Source organism: Heteronotia binoei, chromosome 6 (assembly GCF_032191835.1).
Source record: "Heteronotia binoei isolate CCM8104 ecotype False Entrance Well chromosome 6, APGP_CSIRO_Hbin_v1, whole genome shotgun sequence".
Lineage (NCBI taxonomy): Eukaryota > Metazoa > Chordata > Lepidosauria > Squamata > Gekkonidae > Heteronotia > Heteronotia binoei.
Genome location: NC_083228.1, coordinates 83,332,404 through 83,351,185, shown reverse-complemented (window position 1 = coordinate 83,351,185; position 18,782 = coordinate 83,332,404). Strand labels below are relative to the sequence as shown.

Here is an 18,782-nt window from a genome sequence, read left to right as displayed (position 1 = left end):
AGCCCTGGAGAGAAAACCCAAGTTTGGCTGGAGCACAGTGAGTGTCCTTCCAAATCAGTCTTGTCTTTACTCAGTTTTGCTAATCAAATCTGCATGGAAGGCAACATTCAGTTGTAACAATGCCAAAACTGTCTTCCTTAACTTAAATGGAAATAATTTTTTTCAGCTCAAAACCTGGCTGAGTGAACTGTTAGAAAACAAAGGCTTTTCTCCATCTTCTTCCACTACTGAACTCTCAGAGAGCATACAGATTAGGATGTTTTCAATGTTCCATCAACATGCAGTCAACAATATGAACTTTCCACACATTGCTCAAAGAGGAATCCTTTGGTTCAAATCAAATGAAGATGCTTACATATTGTACACATTATTCTATCATTATTATGCAGCTGATCATGATATACCAGATGTATCAACATCTGGAGTGACTTGTTGCCAGCGCTTCATCACTGTGTGCATAGTGACTTTCACTTTCACTTACATTCTATACTATCAGTTCAATCCTAAATCAAGCTACACTCTCCTAAACCCACTGGCTAGAGTAGACTTAGAATGGTGTAACTCTACTTAGGATTCCAGTTAGTTGGGTTACTCAGTAATTGTCAAGTTTTTATTGTTAAATAATGTTGCTCTGTTAATCTTGGCTTGTGTTCAAAATTACTTGACATGTGAATTTTTACATTTTGGGGACTAGTGATAACAATCAGTTTTTGCAGGTTATCAACACCCACCCTTCTTGTAAGTGTTCATTGCCAGATTCTTCAGCAACAAGAATTTCATACTCCTCAGCAGCATATCTATCCCAGTCAGAGGGCTCGGGGCCATCATTCTCAACATCCTAAATAAATATACAAGAAAGAAACAGATAAGACTAAAGTCAAGTTCAGTATCAAAACTAAGTTAAACAGATGTTACAGATCTGTAGGAGCTCTGTGGTGAAGAGTGGTAAAGCTGCAGTACTGCCTGAGTTCGATCGCGGCAGAAGCTGGATTCAGGTAGCAGGCTCAAGGTTGAATTCAACTTTCAGCCTTCCATCCTTCCAAGGTCGGTAAAATGAGTGCCCAGCTTGCTGGGGGGGGGGGGGAGTGTAGATGACTGGGGAAGGCAATGGCAAACCACCCCATAAAAAAGCTGCCATGAAAATGTCGTGACGCAACGTCACCCCAGAGTCGGAAACGACTCGTGCTTGCACAGGGGACTACTTTTACCTTTTTTATATATCTGTACTCTCTAGGGCAGCTTTATATTTATAGGTTTTTAGTTTCAGACTAAGTTATAAACTGTTGTGGCACTTAGCTCTGTGATACCCTGATAAGAACTTAAAGGCTTACAAGCCTCATCAGGTTGTCAGTCAAATCCCTGGGAAACAAAGATGTAAATCTTCAATTGGAAGAAACCCGCAATTATTTCTTTAAATTGCAGATCAAATGTTTATGCCACTCTGTCCCTTATTAAAGGATGCCAAGATGAAGCTGTAACAGTTACTCTCCCTAGCCAATACTTTCCACAGCCAATACTTCTTATGCTTACTGCAGGAGAATATCCTAACTGGCCTGGCAGTTTCCTGTTGATGCTGGGATAGGACTTCCTCAGGCTACTTTGTAGTCTTTCCTCTAGCCATGCTGAGCCACCTTTCCCATTTTGTCAGGCAGACTCAGCCGGAGATCTTTGAGCCTCTTCCTAGGCTACCTATGCTTTTTCTTCCACCTTCTCAATGGCAAACCTTCCTTGCCTTCAGCCTCTCACTCACCTGGCTCTTAGTAGGCTTTGGCTGAAGATCTTTTGCCTTCCAGCTGCTTTCCAACAGCTTCTCCACTGCCTTCCCCCACCCTACCACCCTGCTGCTCCTCTCAACTGATGCTTCTCTACCTTCCCCCAAAGGTTCCATTGAATCGACTGCTGACACTTGGTCAAGCCTTGTTCTTACTGAGTCTGGAATTCTGACTTTGGGAGCGTCCTCAAAGCATCCATGGTATTTCAAATCCTATTCTGAATTTGAAAGCTCCTCTTTACTGGCCTTTTAACTTCCTCTTTGCAACAGTCACTTGCTTCACCAACTGAAAATACACTGTAACAATATGGAAGCCTCTGCTATCCTGTAACAAAATCACTACCCATACAACAACAATAATATATATTCCAAAATTACTACAAACAGTATTTTTTTCCTTGATGGAAACCTTTCTCCACAAGCTTCACATGGAATAGTCTGTAAACATTATGTTAAATTCAAGTACTGAAACTTATCAAGTAGGGTTACCATATTTTGAAAAGTAAAAAAAAAAGGACGTGTTTCCTGACTACTCCAACAAATCTCATTTTAAATACAGCTATGATTTAAGCTGTGAATATTCCTAAGCTTCCAACTTGGGATCTACATCTGGCTCAGCTGAACTGAAACGCATCCCTCCCCATATAATGCCTGTACATCATTATTTGGGCTCCCTAGAAGCAGTGGCAGGCTGGCTGCAGAAGGGAAGGCAGCAGCGGCATGGGTGGGGGAGGAAGGGGGAGGCATTAGATGCCATTCACTCCTTTCTCCAGCAAAACCAAGGACAATCTCTCCATTGTACCCTATGAGGCCACAGGGTCCAATGAAGAGATTGTGCTGCCATGTGGAGCAACTCCAGAGAAGCTGCAGCATGATCTCTCCATTGTATCTGCAGGTATACTGGGGGAGGCATCTTTAAATGCCTCCTTGATCTCTCCAGCTTTCCCCAGCCTGCCTGCTGCAGTGGGCATGCTGGGTGTTGTGTCTTGCAGTTCGGTCCCTGAATTTCCAACACAGCACGACTACGTGCGCTGAAGTGAGCCTCGGGAAACCATGGGTCACCTGACTGTAAGGGATTGAGGGTGACCACCAATTAAGATCTGTGGCAGGAACTTTAACCGGGCAGGATTGGACCTGCCATGGAAGTGGGTTGTTCCAGGTGATAGTATGTAAATGGGGACCTGGCCCCACCATGTTGTCCTTGTAATGTGCTCCACAATAAAGTATCTTTGCGGCTGAACGTCTCCGGACTCAGTACATTACACTGGGGAAGGCACAAGGAGGCATTTAAAGATGGCTCCCCAATGGCTTCAGCCTTTCCCAGCTGTCTTGCTGTGGTGGGTGCTTTGGGGGAGGCATCTTTAAATGCCTCCCCAATCTTTCCAGCTTCCCCCAGCCTGCCTGCTGTGGTGGGTGGGCAGGAGAAGGCACAGGGAGGCATTTAAAAATGCCTCCCTGATGTCTCCAACCTTATCCCACTGGCCAGCTGGAGAAAGGAGAAATAATTGTGGAGGCATTTAACACCCCCCCCCTTGAAGTCTTGTGAAGGACAGCAGGCTTCTATCATTGAAGGAAAGGCAAATTGGGGACTGTCCCCATAGGTTATAATAACCCCCCCTTTGAAGTTGTGCAGGGGGTCAGCAGGCTCCTATCATTGAAGGGAAGGCTAATTAAAATATGGAATTGCTAACTATACGAGCCCAGGTGTCACGGCTACTATTGAATATAAATGATTGTGTCATTTATATGGCTAAATTCAAAGGCACAATAATCAATTACAAGAGAAATAAATACTGAGCAATTGAGCCAAATAGATTGAGAAAATAAATTCAGCAGTACTGTTAATTCCTGAACCCCAGTGTCATACTGATACTGAGATTTGGAAATATCGGCAAATACCAATATTTTTCAGGTTTGCTATACCCAAACCTCCCAAATACTATTTCTTTTTGTACACATTTTTTTCAGTTCTTTTAAAAAAGCTTCCAGAAGAAATGCGGGACTTTGAACAGTTCTGCAGGGCCTGCAAGACCACCTTGTTCCGAATGGCCTTCACCGACTGAAACTGCTAAACTGCTAAGTAAACTTGCCAGCGATTATAGCACCAATATATTAATGTTTTTGTTTTTAGAATTTTAATAGATTTTAATCAATTGTAGTTAAATTGTTATATACTGTACAATGTATGCATTAAGTTTTTGTTGTTAGCCGCCCTGAGCCGCTTCGGCGGGGAGGGCGGGATACAAATAAAATGTGATGATGAAAGCCCAGAAGAGGACAACACCAAGAAAAGAAGACCTGTCCTCTAAAAAGAGAACATCTAGTTACTCTACACCAAGTGACTGAAGACTACGGAAAGAAAAATGAACAGTATGTGTCATGTGTCACATCTAGGTGTATGTTCATTATGCATGCATGTATTCACATAGATCCATAGATTTCTTATTTGCATCGAAAGATCACCATTCATTTCAACTGAAACATCCAATTCAAGGGCACAAATGAATGCAAAAAAGGTCCCCTCCCATGAAATGCAATATACAATTGTATGGTATTGTGGTAAGCAGGGCTTTTTTTGAGCAGGAACGCAGCTCCGGCTGGCTTGGTGTCAGGGGGTGTGGCCTAATATGTAAATGAATACCTGCTGGGCTTTTTTGTAGAAAAGCCCAGCAGGTATGTGAAACAATGGTGATACCAGGGGGTGTGGTCTAATATGCAAAGGAGTTCCTGCTGGGCTTTTTCTACAAAAAAAGCCCTGGCGGTAATATGTTTCAGTTCATTTATATTAGAAGTACACTAGAGCATCTACAGCCCTGTCATTTGTAACTGTTTAAATGGTATAAACCTCCAGATTCTTCAGCGCTGGAATGATTTACAGAATCAGTTCAATAACTAGCCATATAAAAGAGTTTGTTTAAAGTGATTTCCAGTCTTGTCCTAAGCAGAGTTATATCTTTCTAAGCTCTTCTAAGTCCACTGAAGTTAAGAAGCTTAGAAGGGTAGAACTCTGCCAAGGATGATAGTGTCCATCTATGGTACAAGCGACAGGTAGACATTGGTCTATTATGCACAGGTGTCTTCTCTTGCTTTCACCATGCACATCAATCAGATTTTCTTTCCATTCTGCATTGATTTCCCCCTCTTCAGTGCATAGTTCACTTTCCAGTCACTGTTTCCCTGGGGTTTCTGAGAGTATTTTGTGCCAATTTTCCCTTGCTTTGCTTTCCAAGCTGAAGATAATTCTAAAGCATACAAATTCCCTTGGATTTTCCTTCCCCCCCCCTTTTCTGCCCCCAGAAGGTCACTCCCTCACTCATGGAGGTCATTCCTCCCACTCTGCTTCCTCTGCCATTCATTGATGTGCAAGCTCCACTTTTCCCCTAGTTGTTTTACATTTAAAATATTTTTAAAGTGGAATGAGGAGCCTCTTTGCAAGTTGTAAAAGGGGGAAGGGAGGGATTGGAGTGGGGGAGGGAAGGACTGACTGCTGTTTCCTGCCTGAGAGCTCAGGCATCCCCTGACCCAGGAACTGTAGGACTGCAGTGGGGGTGGGGAGGTGACCTGCCAGCAGTGATGCATTCCTCCCACAGCCCTACCAAAGTCACTGGCTTGTTGGGAGGAGAGCCCTTTAGAGGGGAGGACTGCACCTTACATGTGTGTTGTACATCAGTATGTCTGGAGTCCTAGTTCCAAGTCAACTGGAAAGGATGATTGTGATTTGAACTGTTTGGGGCAAGCAAGCAGAAGAAGATATTTCTTGGCTTTTTTCTGCTATAACTCTCCCAGGGTCTTAAGGAGCATGACTTTGAACAAAGAGAACCTATCTGACTTGACTGGCTCCTCGGACAACCTGCTGTAGGCAGAGGGAGTAGAAGGCAGATGAGGTGACATGCAGAGTGAGATTTCAATCCCATCTGCCCTTTTCCCTCCTCCCCCAGCCCAACCAAGCCCAGCCTCAGCTGGCTTTGTTACCCCTCCCCCCCGCAATGGGCTGAAGGTCTGGTCTCTCACCCTTCTCCACCAGGAGCAGCTCTGCACCCAGAGAGAGGCACAGAACAGGAGATTTTCAGCATCACCTTGAGCCCTGGAGCTGAATGGCTACCTGGGAGAGTCCCAGCCTCACTGTGCCTAGCAGAGGGGGGAGGGGGGCAGCAGAAAGGGAGGGAGGGCAGAGGAAGTCATTCTGCCCACTCTGCTAGTTCTGACATTCATTGGTGTGTTTCATTTTCCCCTTTGTTGTTTTGCATTTTAATTTTTTTCTACAAGTGGCATGAGTCTAGAGTTAGGAGAGTAACACTAGACACCCTACTTGTAAAAAAAATTAAATGCAAAACAATGAGAGACAAATGAATGAGTCACCAATGAATGGCAGAAGAGGCAGAGTGGGCGGAACAACCTCCATGTGGGTGTGGGAGTGACCTTCTAAGGACAAGAAAGTGGCGGAGGGAAATCCAAGGGAATCTGTACAGTCTTTTGGGTGCCATCCCCTCCCCTACACACATTACAAGTGACATTCCCACCCCAATTAAGAAAAACTGGTTTTTGGTTGTAGCTGCAGAATAAATACAAAATACTATGAATAAATGCAACACAGAAGAAAGAATGGTGTGTACAGCAGGCACAAAGATCTAAAGTCAAACTTAAAGGCTTGACTGCTCAGATTCTATGCAGCAAGCTTTGTGTGTGTGATGGGCCTATATCTTTTGCTGTCTCTTCCAGTTCTGTAGCTTTCAGTAGCAAATATTTAAGCTCAGAAGATAGTACCTGATTGGCCTAAATTTATGTAAACTATACATTTTACTTGCCCCTGAGTTAGATAGCCTAGGCAAGTATTTGGATGAGAGACCTCCAGAAAACACAGAGGAAGGCAATGGCAAACCACCTCTGAATCTCTTGCTTTGAAAACCCTATAGGGTTGCCATAAATCAGCTATGACTTGATGGCAAAAACAAAAACAAAACGTTTTAGTTAATACTTTTAACTGAATTGGATAAACACAAAAGGCCACATGGGAGGTTCATGAGACCAGTCTCCTATGTTATCTGATAGTTCATTTACCAATGGCGTTTTAAGAGCTAAGAAAGAGAAATGTGCAACAGACTAAGGATACCAAACACACAGTTATATTTAAATGTGGCACAAGATGAAGAAATGTCTAGCCATAGCACTTATAAGCTGGCAAACTATCCCTTGTCCTAAGGAACAGAATAAAATGTGTATTATAGCATACTGGTGTTCCATGCCAGCAGACACCATCCTGATTTAGCCGATCCTTTATTATTTTCCCATATCTCTTAGAGAATGATCTGGGATACACTTATGGAAAGAGCAGTTTATTAGGTTCCTGTGTTCATCTGTCACTAAAAACTTCAGGGGAGTTTCATATAGGTTTTCACCTTTTTTTTACTGTGAAATCTTTTTTCCTTCAGAGCAATCATGAAAGTATAATGACTTTGTACCTTTTGCACAGCAAAGGGATCCCGTTGTTCATTGTCTAGATACTTCTCAAGGTTAAAGAAAGTGTTGTAAAAAACATGAGCCATTCTGCATCTCTTCAAGTCTCGCAGAGTAACTCTACCTGTGGAACAAGCATATGTTGTAATACAACTGTTTCTCAATATGGATACAATATCTGGCTTCCATAGTACACAGCAATTAGTATTCCATGATGTAGATGACAGGGGCTGCCTTTCACTTCAGATTCCAACATCCTTCCCAGCTCAATTTGAATAAGTGTGTGACAACTGGTCATGTGAATGTGTGCCACAAGGTCTTTCTATGTGGGCTCATCAATGCAAGCAAGCCAGGTGACCTGTAGTTGCTACAAGCAGGGAGCCTCCTCAGTAGGAAGCTTACAATGCGCACAGTTACTGCATGTACTGGCTCTGCCACAACAGACACTATCAGACTGAGTACTCAGAAAATATATCTGCAAAGCTGATCAACAACAGTTAATTCAAAGCAGCAGATAAAATAAAAGGCCAAAGCATTCTGAATTACATCTCTGTATCTGTGAAATAGGTTTTCCCACAATTCCTTTTTGTGTGGTGAGATGCACCTTATCCGGATTTACACCATAGTTCAAATCTAGTCTGTGAATAACCATTTGATTTTCTTACACATCCAGAATGTGGTCTGCAAAACATTTCAGGAGATGCTGCTATTTAACTCACTTTTGGAAACTTTGCAGCAATGTGCTAAATGTGCAGGAAACAACTGTCTAAGAATATGATCAGACAGTTATTTCATAATGGGTAATGAACTGAAACCTGGATGGAATCAACAAATGAGCCCTTCCTAGATTTTTGCATACTGTGCTCTTATTTCCTTCATAGTTGCTGAAGTATTTCCCTACTCTAGGAGACCAAAACTGGTATGTGTGAACATTGTCATTTTTTTTACACTGGAACATTTTTGTTGATTCAAGTTTCTATTTGCAATGTCAGATTATTCTTGGAAACTGGATATGAGTTTTCTTTTCAGGCCCCTACAGGAGCATTCCAAATCCAATATAGGCAAACTAAGCCTGGATATCTATGTTAGTCTGAATCAGCAAAGCAAAGTTTGAGTCTGGATCAGTAGAATCAGGGCTTTTTTGTAGGAAAAATCCCAGCAGGAACTCATTAGCATATTAAACCACACCCCTAATATTAGTATATTGATTCATTAGCATATTAGGCCACACACTCAGTAGCATATTAGGCCAGCTGGGATAATCATGTGCAAATGGAACTGGTGGTAGCTGGCTCCCACCCACACCCCACCTGCCACCCCTCCCTCCTGGGCCCTCCAAAAGCGTCAGGCCACCGCTGAAGTGCAGCTGGGCCCCTCGAATGCATCAGGCCCCCTGCTAAAGTGCGGCTGGTCCCCCCCAAATGTGAACCCCCCGCCGAGGTGACCTCATACATTACCGCCCCCAGTACCTTGGAGACTCCGGCTGGTATCCATGATGGTCCCTCCCCCACAAAGTTTTTAGCAAACACCAGGTCCCCTATGTCGAAACCTCTAGGTGCCTGGACTGTCTCGGGTACCTCCTGTAGGTTTGGGGCCCTGTCTGGGTGCAGGCGGTCAAGTAGTATGTTAAGCCGCCTACCCATGAGTACCTCCGCTGGACTTCAGCCGGTAAACATACTAGGGGTGCAATGCTGGGCTAGTAGGCATTCTGCTAGGCAGACTTCCCAGTCACCCTGAATGATGAGGCGGAGTGATTCTTTGGTTGCCCGCACCATCTGTTCTGCTTGGCCATTGGGGCTGGATGGAAGGGGGCTGACCTTATATGTTTTATTACATTGCTGCTGCAAAAGTCTTGGAACTCAGCCAAAGTGAATGCTGTCCTGTTTTCCAAGACAAGGGTGTCAGGCAAGCCGTGTGTGGCAAAAACCCTTTGGAGTGCCCCTAGCGCAACCCGGGTGGATGTGGAGGATACTGGGATTACCTCTAACCACTTGGAGTGGGAGTCTACTATTAAGAAGAATATCTGCCCCTGGAAAGGCCCCGCAAAATCTAGGTGGGGCTCTAGGTGGGGCTGGACGAGTCTCCTGACAAAGCTGGCATCAAGCTACCCGGGACTCAATGACATCATCTATCCCCAGCCATCAGACATAACTGTGGGCCAGCGCCTTCATGCGTATTACACCATGATGGGTGTTATGCAGCGCATTGAGGACCTGTTGCCTTAGTACGGGGGGTACCACCACCTGGTTTCCCCACAACAGACACCCCTTGTGTACAGATAATTCATCCCAGCGGGATACAAACGCAGAAAATTCTGATTCCACCCGGCTAGTAGGCCATCCCCTCCACATCCAGTCCAGAACCCGCAAGAGTGTCTTCTCTTTCCTGGAGCAGCGGGCAATGTCTGTGGCGTACAGCCGGCAGCCTGGAAGAGATTCCAATGACATGATCTGGTATGCCGGAGCAGGATCAGGGTCCATGGAGAGCAGTGGCAGCCGGCTCAATGCATCCGCATGGCCCATCGCCTTCCCCAGTCAATATTGGCGGTCGTACAGGTACCTCACAAGGAAGATGGACCGTAAGACCCGCGGGGAGAGCATTTTTGGTGTTTGGTGGTTGGGAGCAAACAGACCCAGAAGAGGCTTATGGTCCGTGTGGATGGTGAAGGGCTGGCCGTACAAATAATTGTGAATTTTTTTTACCCATGCTACAATGGCCAGACCTTCCTTGTCAATCTGCACATAATTGTGCTCTGGTTTTTGCAAAGTCCGGGAATAGTGTGCTACCAGAACCTCATGACCATCTGGAAGCACGTGTGCCAAGACTGCCCCCACCCTGTATGGCGATGCATTGCAGGCCAAGACGATGGGCAGATGCTCGTGGAAGTGTGCCAACAAGCTATTGGAAGTTAAAATGTCTTTTACTGCCTAAAAGGCAGCAGCTTGCCTGTGACCCCAAACCCACAGGGCCCTCTTGTCCAAAGGTGATGCAATGGTTCTGCTACCGCCGCCTTGTGAGGAAGGAAGGCATGGTAAAAACTGAGGAGCCCCAGAAATGATTGGAGTTCCACCTTGTTCTTGGGGCCCAGCACCTCACATATCGCCCTGATTTTATCCTTTGCTGGGTGAATTCCAGCCACATCCACCGTGTACCCCAGGAAGTCAATGGTGGAAACCCCCAACTCATACTTTTCCCTTTTTACTTTCAACCCTGCCCTGTCGAAACACTGCAAAACGGCCCTGAGGCTGGACGAGAACTCTTCTTCCGTGGCTGCGGCAATCACATCATCGAAGAACAGCTGGACCCCAGGAATCCCTTTAAGGAGAGAGTCCATTAAGTTCTGAAAGATCCCTGGGACCACGCTGATGCCAAACTATCTGTTTAATCCAAAAAGCCCACCGTGCGTTACAATTGTCTGTGCCTATGCTGTGGTGGCATTCACCGGAAGCTGCTGGTACACCTGGGCCAGATCCAGCTTCCTGAAAATCTTAGATCCTGCGAGCGAGGCCAGCATGTGACTGACCACTGTGACCAGATAAGCGTGGCCTTGTAATGCCTTGTTAATTGTGCATTTGTAATCTACACCAATGCACACGCTCCCGTTGGGCTTGACCCGGGTGACAATCGGGGTTTCCCATTTGGCATTTGCCACCGGCTCCAGGACATCTTGGTCCACGAGGCGGTCTAGTTCAATCTTAGGTCTCAGAGCTATGGGCATGCGTCGAGCCTTCAGCCTTATGGGATGCGCAGTCGTGTCTAGTTGTAAGATCATGGGGGGTCTGGTGTACATTCCCAAGGTGCCAGTAGGGAATTCTTCACACACCTTCAGGAAGTCTTTCCAGGTGGGGGCCTGATGTATTCCCATTACCCAGATTCCCAACGCCTTGAACCAGGACCACCCTAGTAGGCTACACAGATTCCCCTCTACTACAATAAGGGGACGCTTGCGTGAGAACTGGCCATATCGAACATGGACCTTTCCCACACTCATGATGGCGACCTCCCTTTTCTGGAAGTCGCGAACCACGAATGGGGATGCGTGTAACTGGAACTTGCTCCCCGGGCACTGCTCCCTGAAGGTGCGGACCAAGATGACCATCTGGCGCGCCCTGGAGTCTATCTCCATCTTACATGGCCTGCCCTCTATTAGTACCTTGTATTTGTCAAGGGAGAGCATGGGAAGCTGGCATACCTGATCCCCCGCCATGGTGAGTGCCTGGACATCTTCCAAGAAGGCGACCTCATGGCGGTGGCCATCTTTCTGTCGCAGGCTGCCCCCTTGGCAAAGCAACTTTGACCGACACACCCGAGCTAGGTGTCCCGTCTTCCCACAGGTATGGCACGCAGCGTTCCGGAACTTGCGGGAATGACGCTCGTGAGCTTCTCCACAGCTGACACATCCTCCCAACGGGGCCGGCTTGGCTGCTCTTGGCAGTTGGCACTTCGGGTCCTGGTGTGTCTTTAGCGCATCTCCTCACCTGAGTCTTCTGCGTTGGACCCGCTGGCGACCTGGTGTCCTCCTGTTGTGCGCTGCTTTGTGTGTGATTTCTTGTAGGTAGCTGCCTATCCAGGGCATCAGCCAGTTTGAGGGTCTGGTGTCTTGTCAGTTTTGCCTGTAACTTCTCGTCCCAGAGGCCAGCCACAAAATGGTCCAGAAGAGCTTCATCTAGGCTAGCGAAGGTACAGTCTTGGACAAAGCGCAGCCTTTTGGTCTTGTTTGTGGTCACCGGCCTTTTAGTCCCGTTTGTGGAATTCTAACTGCCTGGACATCTGCATTGGCCGGAGTGAGAAGTGCTCTGTAAGCTTCTCCGTGATGGCCTGGTAGGTGGCATTCTTGCCGGTTAGCTTCACAGGCAACATCAGGTTCTCTGCCAACTACAGCGTGCCCTCTCTGCAGAGGCTGAGCAGTAGCTGTTTCTTCTTTAGCTCATTTGTGATGGCGTGGTAGAGGAGGTAGAAGTTTAGCCTCTTCTCCCATCTCTCCCACCGTTCCGGTTGAGTGGGATTGAACTCGGGAAAGTGCCCATGGGACCCGGGCGCCGTGGCCTGGTCAGGGTTGGGCCTCGGAGGATCCGTTGCTAGTGCGGCAGTGCCAGAGCAGCTGGATGCTTGGTCCTGACTCATCTTCGATCCTGGCTTGCCGATCCTGGTGATGCAATGCGCAGAGCTGGTGCAGCTGCTGCGAGGTGCGGTGCAGTACCAGTTGCTGGATCGCCTATCAAGATCCCACCTTCATCATCACTATAATATAGTAGTTTCAAAGCATCGAGGAGACGAGATAGCAGTAATAACAGCTCTTTATTAGAAGCAGCATGGTGAGGGCCGCTCCAACAAGACTGGGGAAAGGGCCTACTGGCCAAACCTATATACAACTCTCTGTTCCCGTGCAAGCATGTCATTGGTTCATTCAGACAGACATATTATACAAGACTACAATAGGAACGGCTTGTGATTGGAGTAGGAAGCAGGTATTTGGATCCTACTGTCCATTGTTCCCAAATCCCCAAGCTCTACTCTCCTGGCTCCAATGAGCCAGCAGAAATCTTATACTTCAGTCCTATATGTAACAGGCCCCCACACCTTTTGGGCCCCTGGGCTGGCTCATAAGAACATAAGAGAAGCCATGTTAGATCAGGCCAATGGCCCATCCAGTCCAACACTATGTACATACATACATACATACATATATACACACACACACACACACACACACACTGTGGCTAATAGCCACTGATGGACCTCTGCTCCATATTTTTATCTAAACCCCTCTTGAAGGTGGCTATGCTTGTGGCTGCCGCCACCTCCTGTGGCAGTGAATTCCACATCTTAATCACCCTTTGGGTGAAGAAGTACTTCCTTTTATCCGTTTTAACCTGTCTGCTCAGCAATTTCATCGAATGCCCACGAGTTCTTGTATTGTGAGAAAGGGAGAAAAGTACTTCTTTCTCTACTTTCTCCATCCCATGCATTATCTTGTAAACCTCTATCATGTTACGCCGCAGTCAACGTTTCTCCAAGCTAAAGAGTCCCAAGCGTTTCAACCTTTCTTCATGGGGAAAGTGTTCCAGCCCTTTAATCATTCTAGTTGCCCTTTTCTGGACTTTCTCCAATGCTATAATATCCTTTTCGAGGTGCGGCGACCAGAACTGCACACAATACTCCAAATGAGACCGCACCATCGATTTATACAGGGGCATTATGATACTGGCTGATTTGTTTTCAATTCCCTTCCTAATAATTCCCAGCATGGCGTTGGCCTTTTTTATTGCAAACGCACACTGTCTTGACATTTTCAGTGAGTTATCTACCATGACCCCAAGATCTCTCTCTTGGTCAGTCTCTGCCAGTTCACACTCCATCAACTTGTATTTGTAGCTGGGATTCTTGGCCCCAATGTGCATCACTTTGCACTTGGCCACATTGAACCACATCTGCCACGTTGACGCCCACTCACCCAGCCTCAACAGATCCCTTTGGAGTTCCTCACAATCCTCTCTGGTTCTCACCACCCTGAACAAATTAGTGTCATCCGCAAACTTGGCCACTTCACTGCTTACTCCCAACTCTAAATCATTTATGAACAAGTTAAAGATCATGGGACCCAGTACCGAGCCCTGTGGCACCCCACTGCTTGCCGTCCTCCACTGCGAAGACTGCCCATTTATACTCACTCTCTGCTTCCTATTACTCAGCCTGTTTTTGATCCACAAGAGGACCTGTCCTTTTACTCCATGACTCTCAAGCTTTCTAAGGAGCCTTTGATGAGGAACTTTATCAAAAGCTTTCTGGAAGTCAAGGTAAACAACATCTATCTGGTCTCCTTTGTCCACATGCTTTGTTCACCCCCTCAAAGAAATGTAACAGGTTAGTGAGGCAAAATCTTCCCTTACAGAACCCATGCTGAGTCTTCCTCAATAACCCATGTCCATCAATGTGCCTACTCATTCTGTCCTTGATAATGCTTTCTACCAACTTTCCCGGTATTGAAGTCAGACTGACTGCCCTGTAATTTCCTGGATCTCCTCTGGAACCCTTTTTAAAGATGGGGGTGACATTTGCTACCTTCCAGTCCTCAGGAACAGAGGCAGATTTCAATGAAAGATTACAGATTTTTGTTAGAAGATCCACAAGTTCAACTTTGAGTTCTTTCAGAACTCTCGGATGTATGCCATCCAGACCCGGTGACTTATTGGTTTTTAATTTGTCTATCAGTTGTAGGACCTCCTCTTTTGTCACCTGAATCTGACTCAGGTCTTTCAACACCCCTTCCAAAATGAGTGGTTCTGGGGCAGGCAAAAAGATCTTCTTCGTGGTCTCTGTGCATCACACTTGTGGGATACTGCGCCTGCGCGGGTCCCCGATCGGTATCTGTAAGAAGCCCGGGAATTTTCCGCGGTCGGCGCCACTGGGCATGCGCAGGCGTCCCATTGCGCACGCCCAACGGCGCCACCGCGGTAATCCCGCCAGTTCCTTTCTGACCGCTGCGCGAAGAAGCTGCGTGTTCATCGTGTTCCCGGTCGGTGAGCTTCGGGGTTTTTCACCCTTTTTTCCCCCTTAGCCTCTGTATATATATTAGCCTGTTTATTGTTTTTCTTAGAATAGTAGTTAGTTCTTAGTAGTTAGCTAGTTAGAAAAAAAAAAAAAAAAAACTGTTTTTTCTCAGGGTGCGTGTCGCGGGGTTTGTCCTCCGGGACTCCCCCCCCTCCCCTGCTCCCTAAAATTTTTTCTCCTCTCAGAGGACTCTGAGAGGACCCTCCTAGCGACCACTGTCTATGGACAGTCGCTGGGGTTTCTTCAAGAGGTGCCAGGCCTGCGGGAAGAAGATCGCCCCTCCCGACGGCCATTCCCTGTGTCTTCTTTGTTTGGGAGAGGCGCACCGCGTGGAGACCTGCCCACACTGCCAGCACTTCTCCAAACAGACAAGGAAGAACAGGGCGGCAAGACTTTCGGCAGCGCTAACCGCCTCGGCACTGAGACCTCCAGTTTCGGCTTCGGTACCGAAAATGGCAAATGCCCAACTGTCGACGGGTCCATCGGTCGATGCCCCCGTAGTCGACACGGGAACGCCGAGAGATCAGCACTCGGCGAAACGGTCCCTCGAGCTGTCGACCGAGAAGCCGTCGAAGAAGCGACGCGAGGAAGCGGGCCGCGAGTCCTCCAAGAAGGAGAAGAGTAAAGAAAAGAAAAAGCGACCTCGCTCCTCTCCTCCGCCACCGGACACGGCGGCATCGACCGCCACTGAGCCGCGCAGAAGGGTTCCTCCCTCTCCGCTCCGCAGCCCCTCGACTCCAGCGGTCGGCGCGCATACGTCGCACAGCCCTACAACTCAGCGGGCTAGCGTCCATCGGCCGCGCAGCCCCTCAACTCCGAGGGCTAGCGCTCATCGGCAGCACACCTCGCCGATCCTCGACCCGAGCGCTAAGGGGCAGCACATTCCAGCACCAGAAGCGGAGATCGACCTAACCCGTCGATCCCCTTCGGTGGCCTCTCGTCGGAGGAGCATCGACTCGGCATCGGACGTCGAGCCCCTACCATCGGCTGACGAGGCGACGCCTGCAGCGCCCAAGCGACCGAGACAAGGGGACCCGTCGGTCGAGCGCGTGAGGCGAACCGACCCATCGGTCGAGCGCGTGAGACGAAGGGACCCATCGGCCGACCCGCGCCGCTTCCCATCTATGCCCCCCTGGGAACAGCACAGATGGCAGCCTTCGTATCCCTGCTGCCCGCCTTACCACTGGTACCAGCCACCGGAACACCAGGAATGGGAGCGTCGGTCCGATACGTCCTCCTTCTCTAGGACATCACACCGACCCAGGCAACCATCGGCATCACGCTCGATCCCGCCGGAGGAACGCGCCGCCGCGACAGACCCCCCGACCCGACCGCTGACGCCGATCCAGCAGAGGGAGCCAACACCACCTCTGTCGACACACTCGGACTGTGAAGAGTCCGAGCCATCGGGTTCGGAGAGCGACGAGGGGAGGACCTGGGAACCCTCGCCCGACCCAAATACTGCGGAGGACCTCCCGGTTTCACCCTCCGAGGACCTGAGCTCCTATGCGGAGATGATCAAGAGGATGGCATCGACCATCGCTTTACCCATCTCGCAACCCAAGCCAGTGGTGGACGATAGCGTCTTCGATATCGTCCAACGCGACGCCTCCACACCCATAGCCCTACCGATGACCAGGGTCATGTTGCAGGCACTCAAGGACCCATGGAAAAAGCCATCATCGGCACCGGTGTCCTCGAGGAAGTTGGATCACATATACAAGATCCAGGAGGCGGGGGCTGAGTTTTTATTCACTCATCCAACACCCAACTCAGCCATCGTCTCGTCTTCCTCGAGGTCGCGCAAGGTGCATTCTGCCCCCCCTGACAAGGAGGGGAAGAAACTAGACTCCATGGGCAGGAAGATCTATTCTGCAGCATCCTTGGGTGCCAAGGCCTCCAACTACACAGCCTGCATGGCGAGATATCAATACGCCATGTGGGAACAGTTGTCCCCGCTCCTATCCGCCCTGCCTGAGGACAAAAAAGCGGCTGCCAAGAAACTGCAGCAGGAGGGCCTGAAGGTGGCCAAGCAGCAATTGACAACTGCAAAGCACCTAGTGGACGTCTCTGCCTCACACATCATGTCCGCTATCGCCATCCGCAGGCACTCCTGGCTGAGGTCCACCGCCCTGCAGCAGGACACCAGGGCACTTATCGAGGACCTGCCGTTTGAGGGGGACGGGCTCTTTAGTTCCACTACAGATAACGCCCTGCAGGAACTAGATAAGAACCTTAAGATCTCCAAGAGCCTGGGAGTGCAGGCACCCTCCAGACAGCCCAGGGCTAGACAGTGGAGTAGATCCTGGACTAGGAAACCCTCCCACAAGTCGTCCACAGACCAACAGTGGCGCCCACGCCCTTCGCAGCCCGACAAGCAGGCCTATTCGGGCAATAACACTAACAGGGGGCGCTACACCACCCAGCATTCAGGCAAACCTAAGGGTGCCCGCCCCTCCAAGCAGGGACTTTGACTTTTCTGTCCCACGCATCGTCGCCCCTGCCCGCTGCACCATCCGCCTCCGCCCCTTCCTCCCTGCCTGGGAGCAGGTCTCCTCAGACAGGTGGGCTCTCTCCATCATCAAAGAGGGCTACAAATTAGACTTTGCTCAGATTCCAAACCAGTCCGTGGTGGTTACCACCCCCCCCTCCCCACCGCTGCTGGCAGAGGTGGCCACCCTCCTACAGAAACAAGCCATAGAGGAAGTACCTCCAGAGGACAGTCCCGGGGGTTTCTACTCCCGTTACTTCCTGGTTCCCAAGAGGGACGGGGGACTGAGACCCATCATGGACCTTCGGAATCTGAACAAGTTCATCCTATACCGCAAGTTCCGGATGTCCACACTGCAATCCATCCTGCCCCTCATCAACCAAGGCGATTGGATGGCCACCCTAGATCTCAAGGATGCCTATTTCCACATCAGCATCCACCCAGAGTTCAGACGGTTTCTAAGGTTTGCGGTAGGCCCGCAGCACTTCCAGTTCACGGCCCTACCATTCGGACTTTCCACAGCACCCAGGGTGTTTACAAAAATGATGAGCGTAGTGGCTGCCCACCTCAGGCTACAAGGGGTGATGGTCTTCCCATACATAGACGACTGGCTCCTGGTAGCCAGTTCAAGGGAAAGCCTATCTGCTCACATCACGTCCACGCTACGCCTCCTGGATGCCCTGGGCCTACAGGTCAACCTAGAAAAATCGAAACTCACCCCATCAAGGTCAGTGCAGTTTATAGGAGCAGTGCTGGATACAAACCTGCACCGAGCGTTCTTACCCGCCCAAAGGGCAAAAGACATTACCAGCTCTGTACAATTGCTCCAGAGGCAGGGATGGGGCACAGTCAAACAGATCCAGCGGATGCTGGGCCTGATGGCGGCGACGACAAGCGTGCTTCTCTTCGCGAAACTGAGGATGAGGAACATGCAGCTATGGTTCCTACGTCAGTTCCGCCCAACCAGGGACTCACCTCGAAAGAGGTTCACTATTCCCCCCATGGCGCTCCACTCGCTTCACTGGTGGGGGTCAAAGGACAACATCTGCCAAGGAGCGCCCTTCCACCTTCCGGCCCCCACAGTGACCATCACCACGGATGCTTCCCAGTGGGGATGGGGCGCTCACATGGAAGGACTGTGCGTGGGGGGCCAGTGGCCACCCAAGCTGGCCCTGCAACACATAAACTACCTGGAACTGTTAGCAATCCACTTTGCTCTGCGTTCATTCCGCCCGAAGCTGACAGGGAAGACGGTGGCTCTGCTCACAGACAACACCACCGCCCTGGCATACATCAACAGACAGGGTGGAACAGTGTCCCGTCGCCTTTGCGCACTGGCAATGGACTTATGGGCGGAATGCATCCAGCACGACATCTTCGTCAAGGCCGCGCACCTCCCAGGGGTCCTCAACATACAGGCGGACTCCCTGAGCAGAGGGGGGGCCTCACCGCACGAGTGGGAACTCCAGTGGCGCTTCCTGCAGCCAGTCTTCCAGCTGTGGGGTTACCCTCAGC

At 49.1% G+C, this 18,782-nt stretch overlaps 1 protein-coding gene across 2 annotated transcripts in view; it reads right to left on the bottom strand.

Moving 5' to 3' along the window:
- The window catches only part of PPP2R3A (protein phosphatase 2 regulatory subunit B''alpha), a 76,433-nt gene that overhangs the window by 7,969 nt on the left and 49,682 nt on the right, over nucleotides 1-18,782 (bottom strand). For both annotated transcript variants that reach the window (XM_060241967.1, XM_060241969.1), the window contains 2 exons: nucleotides 7,231-7,349; nucleotides 732-838 (listed from right to left, as the gene is read on the bottom strand). In XM_060241967.1, coding sequence (XP_060097950.1) covers nucleotides 732-838; nucleotides 7,231-7,349 — 226 coding nt within the window. The remainder of the gene's footprint in view (nucleotides 1-731; nucleotides 839-7,230; nucleotides 7,350-18,782) is intronic.